We start from the raw sequence: 18,884 nt of genomic DNA, 5'->3' as shown, positions 1-18,884 counted from the left end.
GAGCTGCCAGCGGGGTGGCTGCCGCCGTTGGTTGTTACAGCTGCTTTAGCAGCAGCGGCCCCCGCCCCTGGGCACCTCTCCCGGGCCCTCCAGGGCCCTCGACCTCCGGCCCCGCACGGTGAGTCCGGACGGGCGGCCTCAGGTTGGCCGAAACGGGAGGCTCCTGAGGCTAGAGGCGGGGCGGGAAAGAGGTGGGGGCTGCTAGGGAGGCGCCCCGGGCCGGAGGGAACCCGGGCAGGTTGAGCGGAGGTGGGGGGGGGGTGCATGAGCCGAAGGGATGCCCAAAGGGGAAAGTCGGGCTGGGAAGCCGAGGCTGGGGCGTGGTGGTGGTAAGGGAGCGCTCGGGCTCCAGCTGTGGGTGAGGGACCGGGAGTGGCTTGGCTTCGGGGATGAAGATTTGGCCGCTTCCAGGGCTGGGTGAACGCGTGGAGGTGGAGGTGGGGGTGGGGCTCCGGACCCGGCCAGGCAGTGAGCGCGAGGTCCGAGGCTGGGGAGCGGGGCCGGAGGCCTCCCTTTGGCTTGAGAGCCCACTCAGAAAACCCCAACAATAGTGAGGACTCCTCTTCGTTTCACATTCTCCCTGAGCTAGTGGGGGTTCGCCCCACTACTCCATTTCCACCGCCCTCTCGAGTCCGGGAAGGCAGGGCCAGAGCTGAGAGGTGAGCTACTGAGGCCATGTGGGTTGGTGGGTGGGCAGAATGAAAATGGCATGGTGGCGTGCTGCCAGGTACTCCCCGTTGGGGTCCTGTTGCAGGCTTGGATGTCTTGTGCGCCTCATCCAGAAGGCAAAAGGTTTGCTGCTTAAAGGGCTGCCTTTACTTGGGGGAGAGAATGGGAATCGTTCACCTGGCAGCTGCCCTGGGACGCATTGTGGCCTTGGCTTAGGTGTCTGACAGACAGGCTGGGCAGGGATATTTGTGTGTGGAGCCGGGGGGAAGGGAAGAAAGGAGTAGGAAAGCTACCAGCAAGAAAGTAGTTAACAGAACAGTCGCTGCAGGCTCTGGTTTGAGGCAGGTTATGAAACCACATCAGGGACTGGCACGGGCAGCCACCTGCCAGCTATGGCCTCAGACGGAACTTTTCAGTCTCAGCCACGGTAGACTTGTTCTACCTCTGCCCGCTTCTCCCCACTCCTCCCTTTCTAGGCGAGGGGCAATTGGCTATCTTACTAATGGAAGTGACTTGTATCCTTAGTCACACAAAAGTCTTAAGAGTGCTTCCTGGCTGCCAGTCTTTTTCTTAATTTATTGATCTCATTTGTCTTTTGGACGGGGTTGTCTCCTGGGATTCCTGCTCCCAGGGAAGTTAGTGTTTAGGCTTCAGGAAGAAGCTTCCCAGGATGTCAATTAGGTCCTAGGTCTAGGCCCCTCCTAGACTCATCAGGCTTTATTGGATGCTCTGTTTGAGCCAGAAAGAAGTGTGCAATGAATGATCTGGGATTTAGCAAGGCTCTTGGCATTCCTGGACAAAATGCCAGGGAGGGCTAGAGGTCTCGCTCTACTCCTATACCCTGTAGGTCTAGGTTAGGGAGAAGTGGAGAGGGGCAGCAACTTCTGGTGAGACTTGGGGAATTGTTTCTCTTTCCTTAGTCAGTAATAAGTCCTTCAGAGCCCTCACTTCCTAGCCAGCCCTCCCCTCCCCTGCCAGATGGAGGATTTTGTGTAGTAGGAGTCCCAGGAGCTGTGTTAGGGTAGCTGAAGCCCCAAGCCCCTGGGAAGGTAAACAACTGAGCCAGTCCTGGTTTTCTTCCCTGGGTTTCTGTTGGGCCCAATTATCCAGCCTAATGGGCTGAGTTGATGGACCCAGGAGTATCACTTCTAAGGTGCACCCTGGGTCATCTCACATATGTTTGCATGTTGGGAAGGTGTGTTGTGCATCACATTTCCCCTGAGGTCTCAAAGCTTGGAGCTGTCTGAAAAGAGGAAAGTTGTTCCCATTATCCTGGAAGTAAGAAACTGATCCTTGAGAATTCTGGTGCCTACGCAGGCTTGGCTGTGATCCTAACCAGAGACAGATAGCAGCTGAGTCTGAGGGGGTTCGTGGCAGTAAGGTGAGGGAGGTGTCCTTCTGGGCACTTCCAGGATACCCCCATCTGGGACCCCTTCCTGCATGCCCGGGGGAGATGGGGCTGTTACCATGGTGATGACCTTAGGGTCTTGATCAGGCAGGACATTCCCCTAGCTCAGGAGGTGAGCCAGTACAAAGGCACCATCTGTTCCCACCTCCTGTTGGTCACAGGGCCCTCAGGAATCTGGGGACAGCCAAACTCTGGACAAGGGGCTGCTCATTCCCCTCCTTACCTGCATCCAGGAATGCAACTGGGTTGCATTGTTTCCTGGGCATCAAGGGCAGTCCTGGTTCTTCTGCTGCATGTTTCTGCCATTGGAGCTGGGCAAGGGAAGGCATGGTGCTACTTACACCTGGAAACGGGGAACAGAGGCCAAGGTGAGGATGGGTGGGGCAGAGAGGAAAGGGGGCAGGAGAGAGGCTGCAGGTGTGGTTTTGTGTCCTTGGGAGGGGTATGTTGGTGTGGGTTCCAGCTACCATGAGAGCTGTAGATGTTGGCCATGTTCTCTGTCCTCACCTCTCCTCTGGTGGAGAAAAAGGCCCTGGTGGTTTGGCAGCAGAGTGGGTGGTATCACGAGGGTTAGCTTGAGTGGCTGCCAAATGGATAAAACATCTGGATGGGTTGTTTTGTGTCACCAAGAAGAAGGCTTCCAGGTCTGGGCAAAGGTTGTCCTGAATCTGTTGTTTTTTCTTTTCTACCTCCCTCTTTCTATCCTGTCAGTCCTCGTGGGTCAGGGTTCGGGGAGATCCAGGACTGGAGAATTAGGTGAGATGGGTAGAAGCAATGACCTTCCCAAGTATCTCGGCCACTGCTGTCCTTGCAGGCCCCACCTCCTTTTATTCCTTTTGATTGGGGAGGTGGGGAGAGGTAGGCGATATTTCATATCAGGCCCTCAGTGAGATAGTTCAGCAGGGGTTATGCTGAGTGATTCTGAGGGGAAAGCCCAGGAGAGGGCTTTGTAGGAAGAGGGTCCTGATGAGAATGCTCTAGAGCAGCGGTTCTCAACCTTTCACAGGGGTCGCCTAAGGCCATTGGAAAACACATATTTTCGATGGTCTTAGGAACCGAGACACCGCTCCTCTATCCGTCTCCAGGCCCACATGCAGATACACCCACATACAAGTACCCGGCGACCCCTGTGAAAGGGTCGTTCGACCCCCAAAGGGGTTGCGACCCACAGGTTGAGAACCGCTGCTCTAGAGGATGAGATTGAGGGAGGGGCAGTGGTTTCTTTGCTCTGGGACTGGAGGCTTCTTGATGACCTATCTACCCAGGACACCTGCCTCGAAGGGGTCTGTCCTGATTGGATGATGTACAAGGCAGCCTGGTGTTTATTCCAGCCCAGCATTGGGAAATGAATAACATTAAGTCAGTGAACTTTCTCTGGCTTCCTCGTTGTTGGCTGTGTGCGAACCAAAACAGTAGAACTGCCTGGAGTTCTTAGGGAGAGCACAGCCTCCCTCCCGCGGGGTGTGAGAGTGTGAGGGGGCAGGGAAAGTGGTGTGACCTGTCTCACCTGTGCTGCTTGTTTGCAGAACAGCGGCAGGAGAGGGGCAGCAGGATGAATGTGGGCACGGCGCACAGCGAGGTGAACCCCAACACACGGGTGATGAACAGCCGAGGCATCTGGCTGTCCTATGTGCTGGCCATCGGGCTCCTCCATGTCGTGCTGCTCAGCATCCCCTTCGTGAGCGTCCCTGTCGTCTGGACTCTCACCAACCTTATCCACAACATGGTGAGGGCCTGCCTGCCACCCTCCCCGGCCCTGTGGGCTGCTCTTTGGCGGGGCCGAGGAGTAGGAGGAGCCCCCACATGTGGGCAAGAAGTCATGCTGCCAACATCTGTCACCAGAGCCCAGACCCAGCTCTCATCTCGGTCGCACTGCCCCTTCTGAGTTCCAGCCCTGTGACTCCAATAAGAGGAATATAATCTGCAGATGTGTCCACATCTCCAGGATGGGGTAGCTTGTGGGCCTGGAAGAGGGGCCACTGAGAGCTGAACTAAGGGTCCCAAAGAGCGCCCAGGACCCAGGTGCCTGGCCCGGTGCAGCAATGCCCCTTCCCCAGATTAGGACCTCAGGTCATCTTTGAGTCTCGCCCCTCTCTGCTCCCTCACCACCTGCTTGCTACCTTGTTCTCTTTTGGTGGACGAGCAGGGGCCTAGTTCCTTCCCATCAGCTTGTTGCTGCCCCGCCGACACAGGGAGGCTGCCATGGGGCTGGAGCACAGTTCTGCGCTGACTTCCTCCCTGTGTGTCTCCTCATGCCAGGCCTGCCCTCTCACCCAGTGGGTTCTCTTACTCTCCTGCCAGGCTCCCAGTTGCCTCATTCTGACCTCCAGCCCACGTGCCCCCGCCCAGCAGAGGGAAGGCTCCAGATCACCCGGAGCCCACTTCTGTGACGAGGGTGGAGAAGCCGAGCTGGAGGGCCTTTTGCCTTTTGTGTCCTCTAATGAAGGCCCCTCCCTCCAGGGCATGTACATCTTCCTACATACGGTGAAGGGGACACCCTTCGAGACCCCAGACCAGGGCAAGGCGAGGTTGCTAACCCACTGGGAGCAGATGGACTACGGGGTCCAGTTCACAGCATCGCGGAAATTCTTGACCATCACACCCATCGTGCTGTGAGTGCCTTGGGCAGAGGAGGATGCTAGCAGGCAGGCCACGGTCTGGGGGACCCTGGGGCCAGCTTGACTCTTGGCATAGGAACGAGGAGAGGAAGGGAAGCTGGCGTATCCCTGGTCATGTGCTGGGCTCAGGCCTTGCACCTCCCTGGCCCTGTCTTTCCTCAATTGGGGCTTCCTTCCTGCCAGTGAGATAGGCCCACAGGCCTGGGGCAAAGCAAAGGGTCTGGGTTGGGAGAAGTCTCTTTAGCCTGGGAGATCTTGCACCCCTACTTCTGTTCTGGGGGCCTTTCCCATGACTTCTCAGCTGTCAGGAATGTGCCTGTCCCCATCCAGGGAGAGAGGGAGGAAGGGGTCTTCCAGACAGAGCCTTATACCTCTCCCCAACCTTCCCCCCCAGGTACTTCCTCACCAGCTTCTATACCAAGTACGACCAGATCCATTTCATCCTCAACACTGTGTCCTTGATGAGCGTGCTCATCCCCAAGCTGCCCCAGCTCCATGGAGTCCGGATTTTTGGAATCAATAAGTACTGAGGGTGCAGCCCCTTTCCCTGCCCAGATGGCGGGGGAGGGGTAGACGCCTGTGCTGTGATGCTGAAGACAGAAGGAGCCTCTGGATACTGCCAGAGATGGGGGTTGAGCCTCTGGGCCCTAGCTTCCCCCCTCACTTCCCTCAGTAGCCAACTTGAAGTAGCTTGTAGTGGGGTTGGGATACTCCCCTCCCCGCAGCCCTGACCCTTCTGATTTTTTTGATCTTTTCCTTTTGCCTTTTGGATAAAGACTCTGAGGGGGTGGTCGTAGAACCGGCTGGGCTCCTGGGCTGAACACAGACCTGTGAGGTTGGGACAAGAGGCCAGGGAAACCCTCTGTTCACTTGCACCTCCTCAGACCGCTATAGCACTTTAACCCCCGTGAGGGGACGGTACAGTTTCTGACTGTTTCACTTTAGTTCTGAAGTCTTTAGGATGACCCTCAGTGTGTGCTTGTATGTGTGAAGGCCAGTGTGTGATGGCGCCTCATCCCTCTGGGAAGAGAACCGTCTAATCAAAGACTCATGCTTCTGGCAGCTTCCCTGCAACCCACCCTGGGGAGTGGGTGGGAGTTGGGGGCGGGGTAAGGAAAGGGGTGATGGGGCGCTGCGTGGATGGCCTGGCCCCAGAGGTGAGGGGGCCAGGGCTGCCCCCATCCTGCCCTGGTGGAGACAAGGAGGGGTTGGGAGAAGGGGTGGGGATGGTGAGTTGAGACTTCGAAGAAGGGGGACACACAGTAGCAGAGATTGGTAGGAGGGAGGGAGGGAGGGAGGGTGGGGACAAGCTAGACCCAGCCTCATCTTTTGGAAAGTGGTCAAGGATGGGGGCAGGCTTAGAGAGCTTGTTTACCCACAGCATGGTGGTGGTAATAGGAAGGGAGGCTGCTGTGGGCTCGGAGCTCCTGGGTTGGCGTGAGGCAGCCGAGATGGGTGGGAGAGGCCCGTGAGTCATCGTAAGCACAGGTCCACTTTGACACCATTTTCTACAGTGGTGTGAGGGGCGTGGGGAAACTGGGATAGAAACAATGAATGGTGGGACCGTTCCACAGCCCTTTATATCGTAGCCTTCTTGTGCAGACTGGCGCTGGGGCAGGGCCTCTTGTGTGGCATGCACATGTGGGGCTATTGAGGTCACCCCAAAATGGGTCGGTGGGCTGCAGTCGTGCATGGTCCCTTTTTGTGCAGGACAGTGGAAGGTGCAAGGAGTGGCCTGCAGACACTTTCTCCTCCCGTGAGGAGAAAAGAGGTGGGGCGGGAGCCTGAGCATGGTTCGGAGAGAAGCCCCCTTTCCCCTCCCCAATCTGACTAGGGTCTGCGCGTTACTTTTGAAAAGGTGTGGGTGCCTGTGCCCCTTTCCAGGATCCTGAGGCAGGTCACTGACTTTTCTGCCTCCTGGTCCCCCAACCCCCACCCCATGTATCATAGGGAACTTTCACCTCAAAATCTTTCTAAGCAAAGTGTGAATAGGATTTTTACTCCCTTTGTACAGTATTCTGAGAAACACAAATAAAGGACAATGTGTTCCTGTTTCCCCCTGAGTCTGGCCTCTGCTTCCTGGAGGGCCCTGGGGAGGGGGGGGCAGGGGTGCGGGCAATGTGGCAGCATCAGTTGGACCCTCCGCTTGGGTAGTGGGAGGGACCCTGGGACCTCTGCTCTTCTGCCCCCAGCAGAGCAGGGGGCTGTGCGAGAAATGGAAGCAGCCGCAGGCAGAGAGCAGGATCCTGTGACTTGACATGTCTGTTCCTCTGATAGAACTTCCACCTCTGGGCTCCACAGGCTGGCTGAGCCAGGCTGGGCTGGCAGAGAGATGGGTTGGGCCGGGGCCGGGGAGGGGGTCAGTCCAGCATTTATGAAGCCAGACTCCCGAGCGGTACCGAGCCTTGCTTCTGAGTGCCTTCCCCATGCTGACCTCTCTCCCCTCAGTGCGCCCTCGCTGGGAGGGCTGCATCTCCTGGCCTTTCTGCCTACAGGAGAATCTTCATGCTCCCCCCTCCCTCCCATAAGCACGCGTGGAGGGGAGGCGCTAACCCCCAGGACTTATTTAGGCTCAGATGGCCAGAGAGGGAGGAGCCCTTTAGCAAAGGAGCTCTATCTCCGAGGCTCCTGGCCTTTCAGCTTGTTCTGTGCAGTATCATTTGTCGTTCCCAGGACAAAGTCCCACGTAGAAGGGAGGAGCTTGCCCGGCAGCCTGGGCTCCTCTCTGGCCCTGGTCTAGCATCACAGTGCCCTGGGAGTGGGTGTCAGGAAGAGCACAGGATCTTTGCCCAAGTCCACCTCTTGCCTCCACTCCCTGCCCTCCCCTGAGTGAGGCCCATGCATCCCTGGGAGGAGAAATGCAGCCACCTGGGCTCCGTCCTGCGGTGGGGGTACCTTGGGGGTTTCCATGGACCTGCAACGGTGCAGTAGGTGAGGGGCTAGGGCACATCACCAACAATCTGGGTTCAAACCCCAGCTCTGCCACCTACTGGCTTTGTGGCCTTGCCAAGTTACTTCCCTGAGCTTCACTTTCTCCCTTTGTTGTATAACGATAATACCTCTTAAGGCTGTTGAGAGGATTAGCACAATGCCCAGCACGTGTAAGCACGGAGTACATGGCAGCTGTTTTAGTATTATTACCACTGTTGCTACCACCGTCATCTCCTGAAACGTCCTTTTGGAATTGAGGGAGGCAGGGGCCAGGAGACAGGTGGGGCTCACTCGGGTGGTTATCTCTGAGGGGCGGAGCCAGAGGCCTCTTCCTGGACAAGGAGGCAGGTGAAGAGGACAGGTAGTGGCATCTCCCTGAGAGGGCCACGTGAGAGCATGTGATGGGGAGCAAGGTTGAGTCCTCCTTACTGGCCCAGCCTGTCCCCACAGGAGTTAGCTGCTGTCGCTCTCTGAGTCTTCAGGGTTTCCCACCGTAGGATGGCATATGGCAGCTGGTTCCAGCCAGATCACTCTCGTATCCCTGGTACAGCCTAGTCATTGCCTGCTGGCACTTGGTTGGTACCCACCCATATTTCTATTTCTCTATACCAAATTCACCGGATTGCACAGCCCAGTGTGCCCCATTCTGTACGATTCTCTGGCCCAAATTCACCTAGATTATACATCATATATTCCCTGGGTCCTAGAGGAGGGAAGGGTTTCTTACCTCTGATCTTATCTGCCTCCAGCCCAGTCATAAAGTGACTTATCTAATAGCCTGAGAGGTAGGGCACCAAGCCCTACCCAGCTTTCCAGTCCCTTTCAATTCCCTTATAATAGCTTCCTGAGACACAGTGGCCATGAACTGTGCAGAGATCTTATAGAGGGGGTTCTCACAACCTCCATTTTTGGTGAGCAGCCGAGGACAGAGGAGAGGTGGGTAGCATCTAAGATGGCCCGTGGGCCCTGGGCACTGCCTTTCCAGACACCCAGAAGAATTCCTAGGTTGGAAGTGAGTTAAGAGTTGGCCACCATGATGGGGGTAGGGAGCAGGGAGCACGGGTGAATCGGTGCCTGGGCCAGCCGGAAGGGGCCTAGGGGAAGGTGGCCAGAGGTAGGAATGGGGAAGTGGCGCCCAGGAAGCTTGTGAGGGGAGGCCTGGCCCCAGGAGAGAAGCACAGGGGCCTGAGGAAAGGCAAAGAGATCGCAAAAGGAAGGAGTTGCCAAATGATTGATGGGAGGAGAAAGAATAAGAAGGACTTGGAGGTAAGAGAGCCTGAAGGGTCCAGTGTGGCAGGGACCAAGAGCTGCTGTTGAATGGAGATGGGGAAGGAGCAGTTGTGTTAGATTGGACTGGTGATGGACCCTGCAGGGCAGGGGAGATGGGGACAGGGGCCGGTTGTAGACCAGGAGGGTGTAAAGGGGAGAGTGGTGGGAGGGAAGATGCTCTAGGTGCGGTTTTGGGGTTCATTTTATTTTACAAAGTGTAAGGAGATCTTTCAGAAGGTGAACCAGAAACAGGAGAGAGGGTCAGAGATGGGGGTGGGGGGGCTGCACACGGTGCCCAGCTCCAAGCCACTCTTGCACTCCATCCTTTCTCTTCTGTTTCCTTCTGAGGCCAACTTACCACCATCTTATTGGGAAATGGTTGGTAGGGGCACCCATCCAACTGCCTTGCAGAATACAACAAGGGAGGGAGGCCCAGGAGTCAGAGCCAAAGGAAAAAGTAATCAGTTGGTGTTGGCAATGTGAGGGCTGAGCTACGGACCTCCTCCCTTCCTGGGACTTCTGTTCATCAGCACTGGTGAGGGTCTGGCTGGGGGATGGTGGGCCTGCCTTCCCACCCCTCAGGTCCCTCTGTGCAAGGGAGCAACTCTGCTGTGGGAGATGCAGAAAACAGGTCTCACTTTCCATCTGGGGCAATCACCGCTCCATCTTTCTTGCAGAAGAGTTCCATGGGGGGCAGAGGAGAATGTGCCATTTGTGGTGGTCACCCCTCCTTAGTGTGTAGTGACCACCTCACCTTCTAGAAACAGGGAAGGTGAATATCCCAAGCCCTGGTTGTCCTAGAACCATTGGATCTTCCTTGACCCCAAGCTGCCAAAGGTACAAGATCGAAAAACCTGAACCAATATCCCCCAAACTGAAATTGGCTTCCTTTTCCCAGTTGATCCAGGCACAATGTCCAGTGTATTTGAGAAAATCACAAGAGTTGTGGTCCAAGAGATGGACACTGGAGGTGATATGATTGCTGTCAGAAGCATCGTGGAAGCTGACAGGCGTCATTGCTTCTGTCTGGTGAGGGAGAAGAGAAATTTGTTGGGACGCCGCTACTACAGTACAGACCTCACCCTGGAGGACATACTGGAGAGAGGAGAGTAAAGAAGGGCAGTTTGATAAGCTGGATTCTGGGTCCCAAGGTCAGTATGAGGTATGTAAGAGATGGCCAGCCAGGAGACTTCGCCCCTCCCACTCACCCCACATTCAAGTCCCCTTTGCCATCAACCAAGTCAACCAGTCAACAAAGAAACTGGGATTTGTATAGACACACACCTCAATTTAAGAAATGCACAGAAGAGCTGCAAGGGGAGAAGGGAACGGGGGAACATGGAAATTTACTTTTCTTGGAAACTCTTCCTAAATGGTCCTCCCTTCCTATTTCTTCCCTTAGTAAATACTTCACTTTTAAATTAGCTGATGTCTTCTCATGTGTTTGTATGTTTATCATTTAAACAGATAAATAAATGGAGTTTGCTCAGTGGTAAAGAAAGGACACGGGCTGTAGAGTTGGGGCATCCAGTTTCTAAGCCTGGCTCTGACACCTACCAGCCGGGTGACCTCTGGACAAATTGCTTCATCTCTCTAAGTTTGTTTCCTTATCTGTTAACTCAAGCAGACTGTTGCAAGAATCAAATGAGATAAATTACGTAAATCATTTATCACAGCGTCTGCACAAAAGGAACATTCAATAAAAGTTCGCCCCAATCATTCTGCTGGTGGCGGTTATTACTGTATCCTTTCATGTTCCCTGGAGATCATGATTGAATGGGCGAGCAGAACTCCCTAAGGGATTTAAGGGATCTGCAGAGGTGTCTGTTCCATCCCTCTGCCTCCATGCTCAGCTATTCCTGGGGTTTGTTGGGTTTTACAAGCCCCAGGGAGAGTGTTGTGGAACTCTTACTTGGAGATCTTATTTCAGTGTCTCATGCCTCATGGAGAGGAGTTTTACAGCTCAGGCATCTCGGCTATCGCCCATTTGGGACTCACCAAGAGATGGAAAAGAATTCTAACAGTACGACTGTACAGTTTTAGAGCACCTGTCATGTGCCAGGCTTTGCTGTTAAGTGACCAAGAGCAGTGCCCAGATTACTCGGAGGTGGCAGCTGTGTCCACAGCAGAGTTTAACGAAGCAAGGAAGGGGATTTAGGAAAATTTCAGATTAGCATTTTTCAAAGACTCTGAGTCAATTCTCTGAAAGGCAAATGGCCAAGAGCCAATTTCCTAAAAGGTAATTCTCAAAAAAATCAGTTTGCCAAATGATCAGTTCACAGAAAACAGAAAAAATCTAAATCAGGGTTAGGATGTTTTGCCTTGATCATAATACTCCCCAGAGGCAGAGGCAAAGTGTGAGTATGAAAAAAAAAAAAAAAAAAGCTTGACTAAGTCAGTTAACTTCTTTTAAGAAAAAGTCTGTTTGCATAAAAAAATTCAGAGGCAGAGGTGAAACCAAACTTAAAAAAAATTCATAAGAATGAAATGAATTGGTAGTTTGAATTTATTTTTAGCAACTTGGCCTGCTCCCTTTTCAAATGGATTATTTCTTTTTTAACTATATGGTGCTGGTGGTCGTGTTAAAGTGTGCGCTTTCTTTTTTTTTTCTCCTTCCTTCCTTCCTTCCTTCCTTCCTTCCTTCCTTCCTTCCTTCCTTCCTTCCTTCCTTCCTTCCTTCCTTCCCTCCCTCCCTTTTCTTTCTTCTGTCTAAAGTCCATACTTTATTGAGACTGTCTTAGTTTTTATCTAATGTCCCTTTTCTGTCTCAGGGTTCCATCCAGGACACCACATTATCTTTAGTCATCATATCTCCTTAGTCGTCATAGGCTCCTCCTGGCTGTGACAATTTCTCAGACTTTCCTTGGTTTTGATGACCTTGACAGTTTTAAGAAGTACTGGTCAGGCATATTGTAGGATGCATCTCTATTGGAATTTGTCTGATGTCTTTTTCTCATGGTTAGATTGAGGTAATAATGGGTTTGGGGGAGGGAGGCCATTGAGGTAAAGTGCCACGCTCATTACATCATATCAATGGTACATACTGTCAACATGACTTTCACTGTTGATGTTTATCTTGGTCACCTGGCTGAGGTAGCATTCATCAAGCTTCTCCAATGTAAAGTTAGTCTTTATACCCCTTCTCCATGCTGTACTCTGTTTGCATAAGGTTTGATTTTTCCTTTTCTCTCTGATAAAGTACACACCAACTTTTACATTGCTCAAGAAACCAGTGGGGCCTGAGACATTAGTGTCACACATACAGGACTGAGTCAAGGCACTATTCCCAGTTCTGTCATATTTCAACCAGTTCCAAAATGTCTTTTTTTCTCTGGAAATTCAGAGACTAGTGTGACCTTTTCCCTTCTCTTTCCAGGCCAAAAGGCTGAGTTCCAAGTTGTGGATACGGTAGACTCAAATGGCATGTTGACAGTGAAATTGCCCAAAGAAATAACAATTCTAGGGCTTTCCATGGGTCCCAGGAGCAGAGAATCCAGATAGCAAAGACCCGGATATCCCAGCAACATCTGAATTCCCTTGAGAACAGGTGAGGCTGGAGATAGGTAGCAGTGGGAAGGATGAAAGGGAGAAGCCCATTTTGGGCACCAGGGGGTCACCCTGGCTGGTTCAGCCTCTCCTTACTCCCAGCACTCCTTCAACCCACTCCTTTACTCAAGCATGTTGCCTTCTTCTCCACCTCAGGAAGCCTTCTCACTCTTCTAGGATCAGCCTCTCGGAAACCTTCTACTGACACCCTCAATTCACTCACATCCCTGCTGCCCTCCAGAGTGACTGATTTCTCTGATTTGGACCAAAACCTACTGGTTTCAAGAGGCCACTCTCCCCTGCTCTCCTATACTGACTTGCTCAAATCCGTATTTTATGCTTGTTTTACTCTGCCTTGTGGCAAGCCAGAGGTTTCCACATCCCCCTCCCTCACTGGACTAGGAACAACTCATGACCAGGGACAGACTTTGCTAACCTCTGTGTTTATCCCCAGCTTACGGTAGGTATACTCGGTAAGACAGCTGAAGTGAAGCACAGTGAAATCAAAGCACCCCTGTGGAACATTTCCTGCACCACACTCCCCTACCTGGGTGGCACCAATCAAGTGCCACAGAGGTTCTGATTGCTGAGGGCCTGGTGCTTCCAAGGGACTTAAAGGGACATCACCAGCCTCCCCTTTCAGCAATCTTTTTGTTGTTGGTGTTTTCTTCTGGAGCTGGTTCTCCTGGGCCAACCCTCTCTGAATGAGGTGGATGCCATTTGGTTTTTCTTTTCATTAAAAGCTGAAAGGCTCACAGTGACATTTTACTGGTCCTTTGAGCCCTACCACAGTATTGCTGGGAAGGGCCCTTTGGAGTTTTTCAAAGGGAGCTCAATTTTTTTCTAGAAGGCCTATTGTTTCTAGTGTGAGGCTATGTGTTATGTATAAATAGAGCTGGGGGCAGTATACTGGACTGGGTAGAGGAAAGTCAGCAGAAGCAAGGATGTAGGTCTTCCTTGAAGGTTTTTTGGTTGAAAATACCAGAAGCTCCATCAGGCTATTTGTAGTCAGAAAACAAATTTCCTTATGGAATCAGAGATGCCTCCTGGAGCCCAAGGGTGGACAATGCAGCCAGGCCCCAGGGACCAGAGCAAGGAGCTGGAGCCCCTTCTCAGAGAAGGGGGTATGGTGGACTGGGCAGATGCCTATCTCAGTACCATGGGAAGGGCACATGCTTTGGACTCATACAGACCGGAGTTTGAATCCCAGCCCTATACTTATTAACTGTGTGACCTTGGACCATTTGCAACCTGTCTCTAAGCCTCAATTTCCTTCTGTAAAAAATGGTCACCTACATAGGGTTGTGGTGAGGGTGAAATGAAATGGCGTGTGAAGGGTCTTGCAGTGCTGGCCCACTGTAGTCTTCCATAAATGCTAGTGAGCTCCCTTCACACCTTGCACCCTCTTGCCCCCACAGTGGGTAAAGTGCACTGTGAATGTGGGTGCTGTATGCCTTGGTTTTCCAGCCTCTGAAGCACTTAATCTCACATAGGAACGAGCTGATGGAGAGGGAGAAAGGTCCCTGAGAGGTGGGGCCCCTGAGACCCTGAACTCTCATCCCCACCCCCATTCCTTCCAGGAAGCTGAAGAGAAAACTACCCACTTCGTTCCAATCCATCCAGACAATGAGAGGAGACCTGTATCTGGTGACAGAAACTGTGAAGACAGCAAGGAAGGAAACCCTGAAAAGTGAACAGAAATACGCATTTTGGAGCCAGCTGGATCTTTGCAGTCTCAAATATGAACACAAGGTCAGGGTCCTGGGAGGGAGGGACTGCAGGAGATCCAGCCTGGGCCCCCCCACTGTGGGTAGGGAGAATGCCAGCCCAGGCTCCAGGCTCTGCAGCTCTTCCTCCAGGCCTCCCTGAGCAGTCTGGCTCCTTGGCCTTCTTATGACTTCTTTTGCCCAAGAATGTGTGTGTGGCATTGCTAAGTTCCTCCCCTGGCACTCTATGGTGATGCCTTGTTTGCATCTGCTTGTTAGCGCTTCCCACAGTTTATAATTATGTGGGGGTTTTTGCTTATTCATTGTCTGCCTCCCCTTTCAGGAGGCAGGAGGCAGTGCCTTGAACAAAATGGGTCCCAGTATATATTCGCTGAAACAACTTGAGTTTTGAGGTCAGATGTGGGTTCAAATTTCAGCTCTGCTACTGTTTTTAGCTGTGAAACTGGCTCACCTACTGACCCTCTCTGAGCCTCAATTCTGTCAGCTGTAAAATGGGGATAAAATGTCTAGCTCCCAGGGTTGTTGGGAGATCAGGCAAAGTAACTGTGTAAAGCACCTAGCGATCAATCAACGTGGGCTCCTTTTTCCTAGCACCAGAGGGCAGTGACCATCCCCCCCAAGCAGGTCCTGGGCTATGGAATAAAGCAGGTCATCTTCCCCAACATGGAGACGATGAATAAGCAAGGCTTGGTGGGGGTGGGTGGGATGGGGGTCAATTCAGTCAGGCTCTGTGTCAGCCTGGAGGGGTCCTGCTGAGCTTGAAGGTGGGGGGGAAGTTCCAAGGAAGAGGGAGGGTTCAGGACTGGGAAGAAGGACTGAGAGGTTCCTTGCTCAGACACCGCTGACCCAGGATCTGCTCCATCTTGACACTAATCCTTCCCTACAGGCGTTAACTCCTATCTCTCTTCCAGTATTTATTATTTTTTCGGGGGAGGGCAGGATGTGAGGATTGGAGAGAGACTAGAAAGAAGGAACTTACACTGAGAAAACTGGCCTTTTCTGATAACTGCGCTCTCGCTCTCTCTCTCTCTCTCCCCCCCCCCCCCCCCCCCCCCTTTTTTGCATCAGTTTAGATGTTTGTTTCTCTGGCAAAACAAAATCCTTTCCAGAAGGTAACTGAGCTTCTGGGCCTCCTGTTCATCATTCTAGAATGGCAAGAATACTATTTTTAAAAAGAGGATAACAACAAATGGCCTGGAATTATAGAGTGATTAAGGCTAAGCATGTAATAGGATGCACAGGGATGGGACCTGTGATAAAGGGCAGGAGAAAAATCTGCCTGTTGGAGAAGCAAGCTGGATTACATGTTGGCCTAGAGTTTCCAACAACTTTGACTTGCTTTGTGTGGGTCAGTGTGCTGGATGGATCCTGGGGTCACAGCCCTTAACGGAAGGCTTAGGAAGCACCTGGCCAGTTCTTCTGTGATAGAACTGGCTGTAAAAGGAGCCCTGGACTGGGGGTCAGATGGCCTTAGGGTCTAGTTGTGGCTCTCCCACTTATTAGCCTCCTGAGCTGTGGTTATCCTGACTTTAAAATAAACAGATTAGACTAGAAGATTCCTGTGATTCTGAATGTGGCTTCCTCTGGAATTTAGAGCCTTTTCCTGGATCCCAGGAGAACTGTACTGCCTAAGAGGCCTTGGGAAGGGATAGAGAGAAGTCCACGTGTGGTCGAAAATTCAAGCAACTTCTGGAAGTTGTAGAAGTTGCAGGTTCAGTGCTGGCAAGGTCTTGCTAGCACAAAAGGGTGAATCTCTGTCATTCTTAAGTGCCATAACAGAGGAGTCAGGGCATAGATCCAGTCCCTGGTCTGACTCATATTTGCTGAGTGACTGAGGGCAAAGTGCACCCTCTCTGGGCGTCTGTTTCTCCCTCAGCCACCTAGGCGTAATCCTATGGCTGACTATCTCTAAGGATGTGGGAATGGGTCTGCAAATACAGTGCTTTGTCATTTACATACAATGATGAGGACATGGGCTCCCCCTGACATGTGCAGTGAGGGCACAGAGTCCAAGAATGAAAACTTCCATCATTGGGAAGAAAATGTCCACAGCGGGCTGGAGGTGACCTAAAGACTCTCTGAGATTATTCTTCCTTTCTTTGCAGAGAAAGATGGTGTTTCATGTCACCTAGGTAAGAATGGGAGCCATCTGTGTTCAGGGTGGCTGCACCCACTCACCCTTGAGCTCTCTGGCCTTAAGGACTGCAGTTCAGGTGGGGTAGCTGAGTATGTATGTGGGGGAGGTTGGGGGAGAAGGGCAAGACAGGGCCCAAAGCAGGTTTCAACTTTATCTCGTGGTTGCATCTGTCTCCTCTAAACACAGTGGTTCTCGTTGATTATATATAGATGTTACCTAGGAGAACTTTAAAACGAGTTCCACCCTCAGAATTTCTAATTGATCTGTGTGGGTAGTGGCCTGGGTATCAGGATTTTTCATCACTCCTCAGGTGATTCTCACACACACACAGCCAAGGCTGAGAACCACTGCTGTAACTTCCTCTAAATCCTCACTACTCCAAGTGTGGTCTAAAGACTGCACTTTGAATAGCAAGGACTAAATAAGTTCTGATTTCCTGGAGGTGGAGAAGAATTTGGAGTTGGAACTAGATTGGGGGAGAGCTAGGGAGATGGAAGCAGGGTCAGCGGAAAGCAATGATGGTGGGTGTCCAGGAAGAAGGATGCTTCATTTTAACAGGTAAAGATAAGAAGATGGGAAGACACAGAGGTGGTCTCCAGAAGCAAAACAGACCAAGAATGGGGTCTGGAAGAGTCTTGGTCATGGAGCTGGTTGGGCTGGGTAGGTTGGATTCTTAACTGCTGTCTCTACAGGGAAGTCCTTGAGTTTGGAGGGCATCAGAAGCATGAAGGAAAAGGCGCAGGACATGGTGAGGGGCCTCCAGGACCTGACTGAGGAGGAGCGAAAAGATGGACTAAGCTGCCTCACGAAGTGCCTCCTCACCCAGGATGAGCAGCTGCAGGATGGAGAGCAAAGAGGAGGAGCCCAAGAAAGAATCGGGGCAGAGAGCGGGAGGAGCCAGTGGGGAGGGCAGTGGACACACTGCCAACATCTACTCTAGTGGGACTAGTGCTCAACGCCCCCGTCCTGGCCCTAGGTGTCTGAGGTCCTGCTCGCCAATGAGCTACAGATGGAGAGCCCCGCAAGTCCTCTCCTACGGAGCCTGTTTAATGCTGCCGGGATCTTCGTAGAGGCACGCACAGAAGCCATTCTGGGTTTCCTGGATGCCTTGATGGGTGAGGAGGTGTTTGGGTGTCTGCCGGCGTGGAGGAAATGTTGAGTAGAGGGGCATGTGGGGAACCAGATCTTGGGAGGAAGGAGGTACACACTGCCTTTACATTTGGTGAGGGATAAAGCATCGCATTTCAGAAACTAGCCATCTTCCCCCGGCCAGGGGTTGAGACCGCCTCCTCTTCCCTCTCAGCCCCATCCCTGACCGCCTGCAGGCTAAGAGGAAGCAGGGGCCACAGCAGGCGCCCGCTTGGAATCAGTCCCTTCTAGGCTCTCTGGAACCTCCTCTGGTGCTTGTCTTGGGTCTGATCAGACACGGAAGCACTGTGCCACCTCCTCTTTGTGCCCCTCCTCTTTGCCAACCACCCTATTTTTATCTTTACCCCCCAGAGCTGTCTGAGGAAAAAGCGCTTGTGGCTGAGGCCCTAGAGAAGGGGACCCTGCCCCTGTTGAAGGAGCAGGTAAGACAGCCTGGGCCGAGAGCCAGGGTCACCATAGAAGTGAATGCCCATGCTCTCAAGGGACCCAGACGTCCCAGGGTTCTGTCCCTTCCTAGTTCACAGTCTCTGTCAGCTCACATCCATTCAGCTGGTTTGTGGCAAGTCCCTGGACATAGAGTTTCCAGGACACTTTGGGATGGGCTTTTTAGGCTCTGTTGCTTACCTATGGGCAAAAGGGGGGAGTGGAAAACTGCTAGTCCCGGGATAGCAGTTGGCACCATCTTAAGTACCAACACTGATTGGTTAGCAGTACCTTTCGCTATGTTGCGAGAGTATCGGGCTCTCCAGGCTCCACAGGAAAGAGCACCATGATGGATTACCGTACTGTTTCCGCCATGAACTCAGGATGAAGGAATGTGGCCAAGTAGTAGCCATTTCTGGTATATCTCCTTGTTCCTAGCTTTTACAGCCTGGTGGCTTTCCTTCTAGGTGGAGTCTACCCTGGAGCAGAACTGGGGTGAGCTGCCCCGTGACGTGGGCTGTGACCCCGAGGCACAGATTCTCCATGCCGTCTATGTGTGTCTGCCTCCATCCTGCTGCAGCTGTGTGAGAAGCCTACCTCTGTGTCTTCCCGTCTGTCAGCTCTTTAACCACTCCCCACAAACCTCTGGGTGCGCCCTCCCCAGTCCATCCTCACCCCATCCCCTTCCCCCTCGGTCACCAGAATGATGTCTTTAAAACAAGCAGCTGGCTCTTCTTTGATACATCCCATTCCCTACATGATAATGTACAAAAACCAGCCTGGTTTGTATGCACAGACTTCTGATTAAAAGTGGCAGATTGAGCATATTAATTTCCTCTCCCTCTCAAAACCTCACTAAATGACAATAAAGCAATAGAAAAGATAGAAACTCACAAGAATAAAGAGTAAGGCAGCAGGGAAGAGATTTCAACACATCTTTGGAAGCTAGAAAGTAATTACAGGAATCCAAGCCGGGGAGCGCGGGGCTGAGGGGTGCAGAGGAGAGC

General features: G+C 52.5%; 2 protein-coding genes across 6 annotated transcripts; both read left to right on the top strand.

Moving 5' to 3' along the window:
• ORMDL3 (ORMDL sphingolipid biosynthesis regulator 3) lies at positions 1-5,964 on the top strand. 5 transcript variants are annotated; one of them, XM_019638647.1, is made up of 4 exons: positions 1-118; positions 3,604-3,803; positions 4,538-4,689; positions 5,090-5,964. In XM_019638647.1, exons 2-4 carry the CDS (start codon positions 3,630-3,632, stop codon positions 5,223-5,225), a joined length of 462 nt encoding a protein of 153 aa, XP_019494192.1. In that variant the 5' UTR covers positions 1-118; positions 3,604-3,629; the 3' UTR covers positions 5,226-5,964. The 5 variants fall into 5 exon arrangements, with proteins under 5 accessions (XP_019494192.1, XP_019494194.1, XP_019494193.1 ...); XM_019638649.1 differs by having other exon boundaries at positions 15-118; positions 3,609-3,803; XM_019638648.1 differs by lacking the exon at positions 1-118 and adding an exon at positions 325-659.
• Positions 5,965-7,482: 1,518 nt separating this feature from the next.
• On the top strand, positions 7,483-18,704 carry GSDMB (gasdermin B). Its single transcript, XM_019638650.1, is given in 12 exon segments — positions 7,483-7,626; positions 9,794-9,996; positions 9,998-10,046; positions 12,272-12,358; positions 12,361-12,442; positions 14,022-14,193; positions 14,760-14,868; positions 16,998-17,167; positions 17,282-17,420; positions 17,806-17,876; positions 18,345-18,440; positions 18,443-18,704. Coding segments are annotated over 12 exon segments (1,314 nt in total). The 5' UTR covers positions 7,483-7,553; the 3' UTR covers positions 18,506-18,704.
• The last annotated feature ends 180 nt before the right edge of the window (positions 18,705-18,884 follow it).

Source organism: Hipposideros armiger, unplaced genomic scaffold (assembly GCF_001890085.2).
Source record: "Hipposideros armiger isolate ML-2016 unplaced genomic scaffold, ASM189008v1 scaffold_40, whole genome shotgun sequence".
In the NCBI taxonomy this organism is placed as follows: Eukaryota; Metazoa; Chordata; class Mammalia; order Chiroptera; family Hipposideridae; genus Hipposideros; species Hipposideros armiger.
This window is presented reverse-complemented; position numbering and strand designations above follow the sequence as displayed.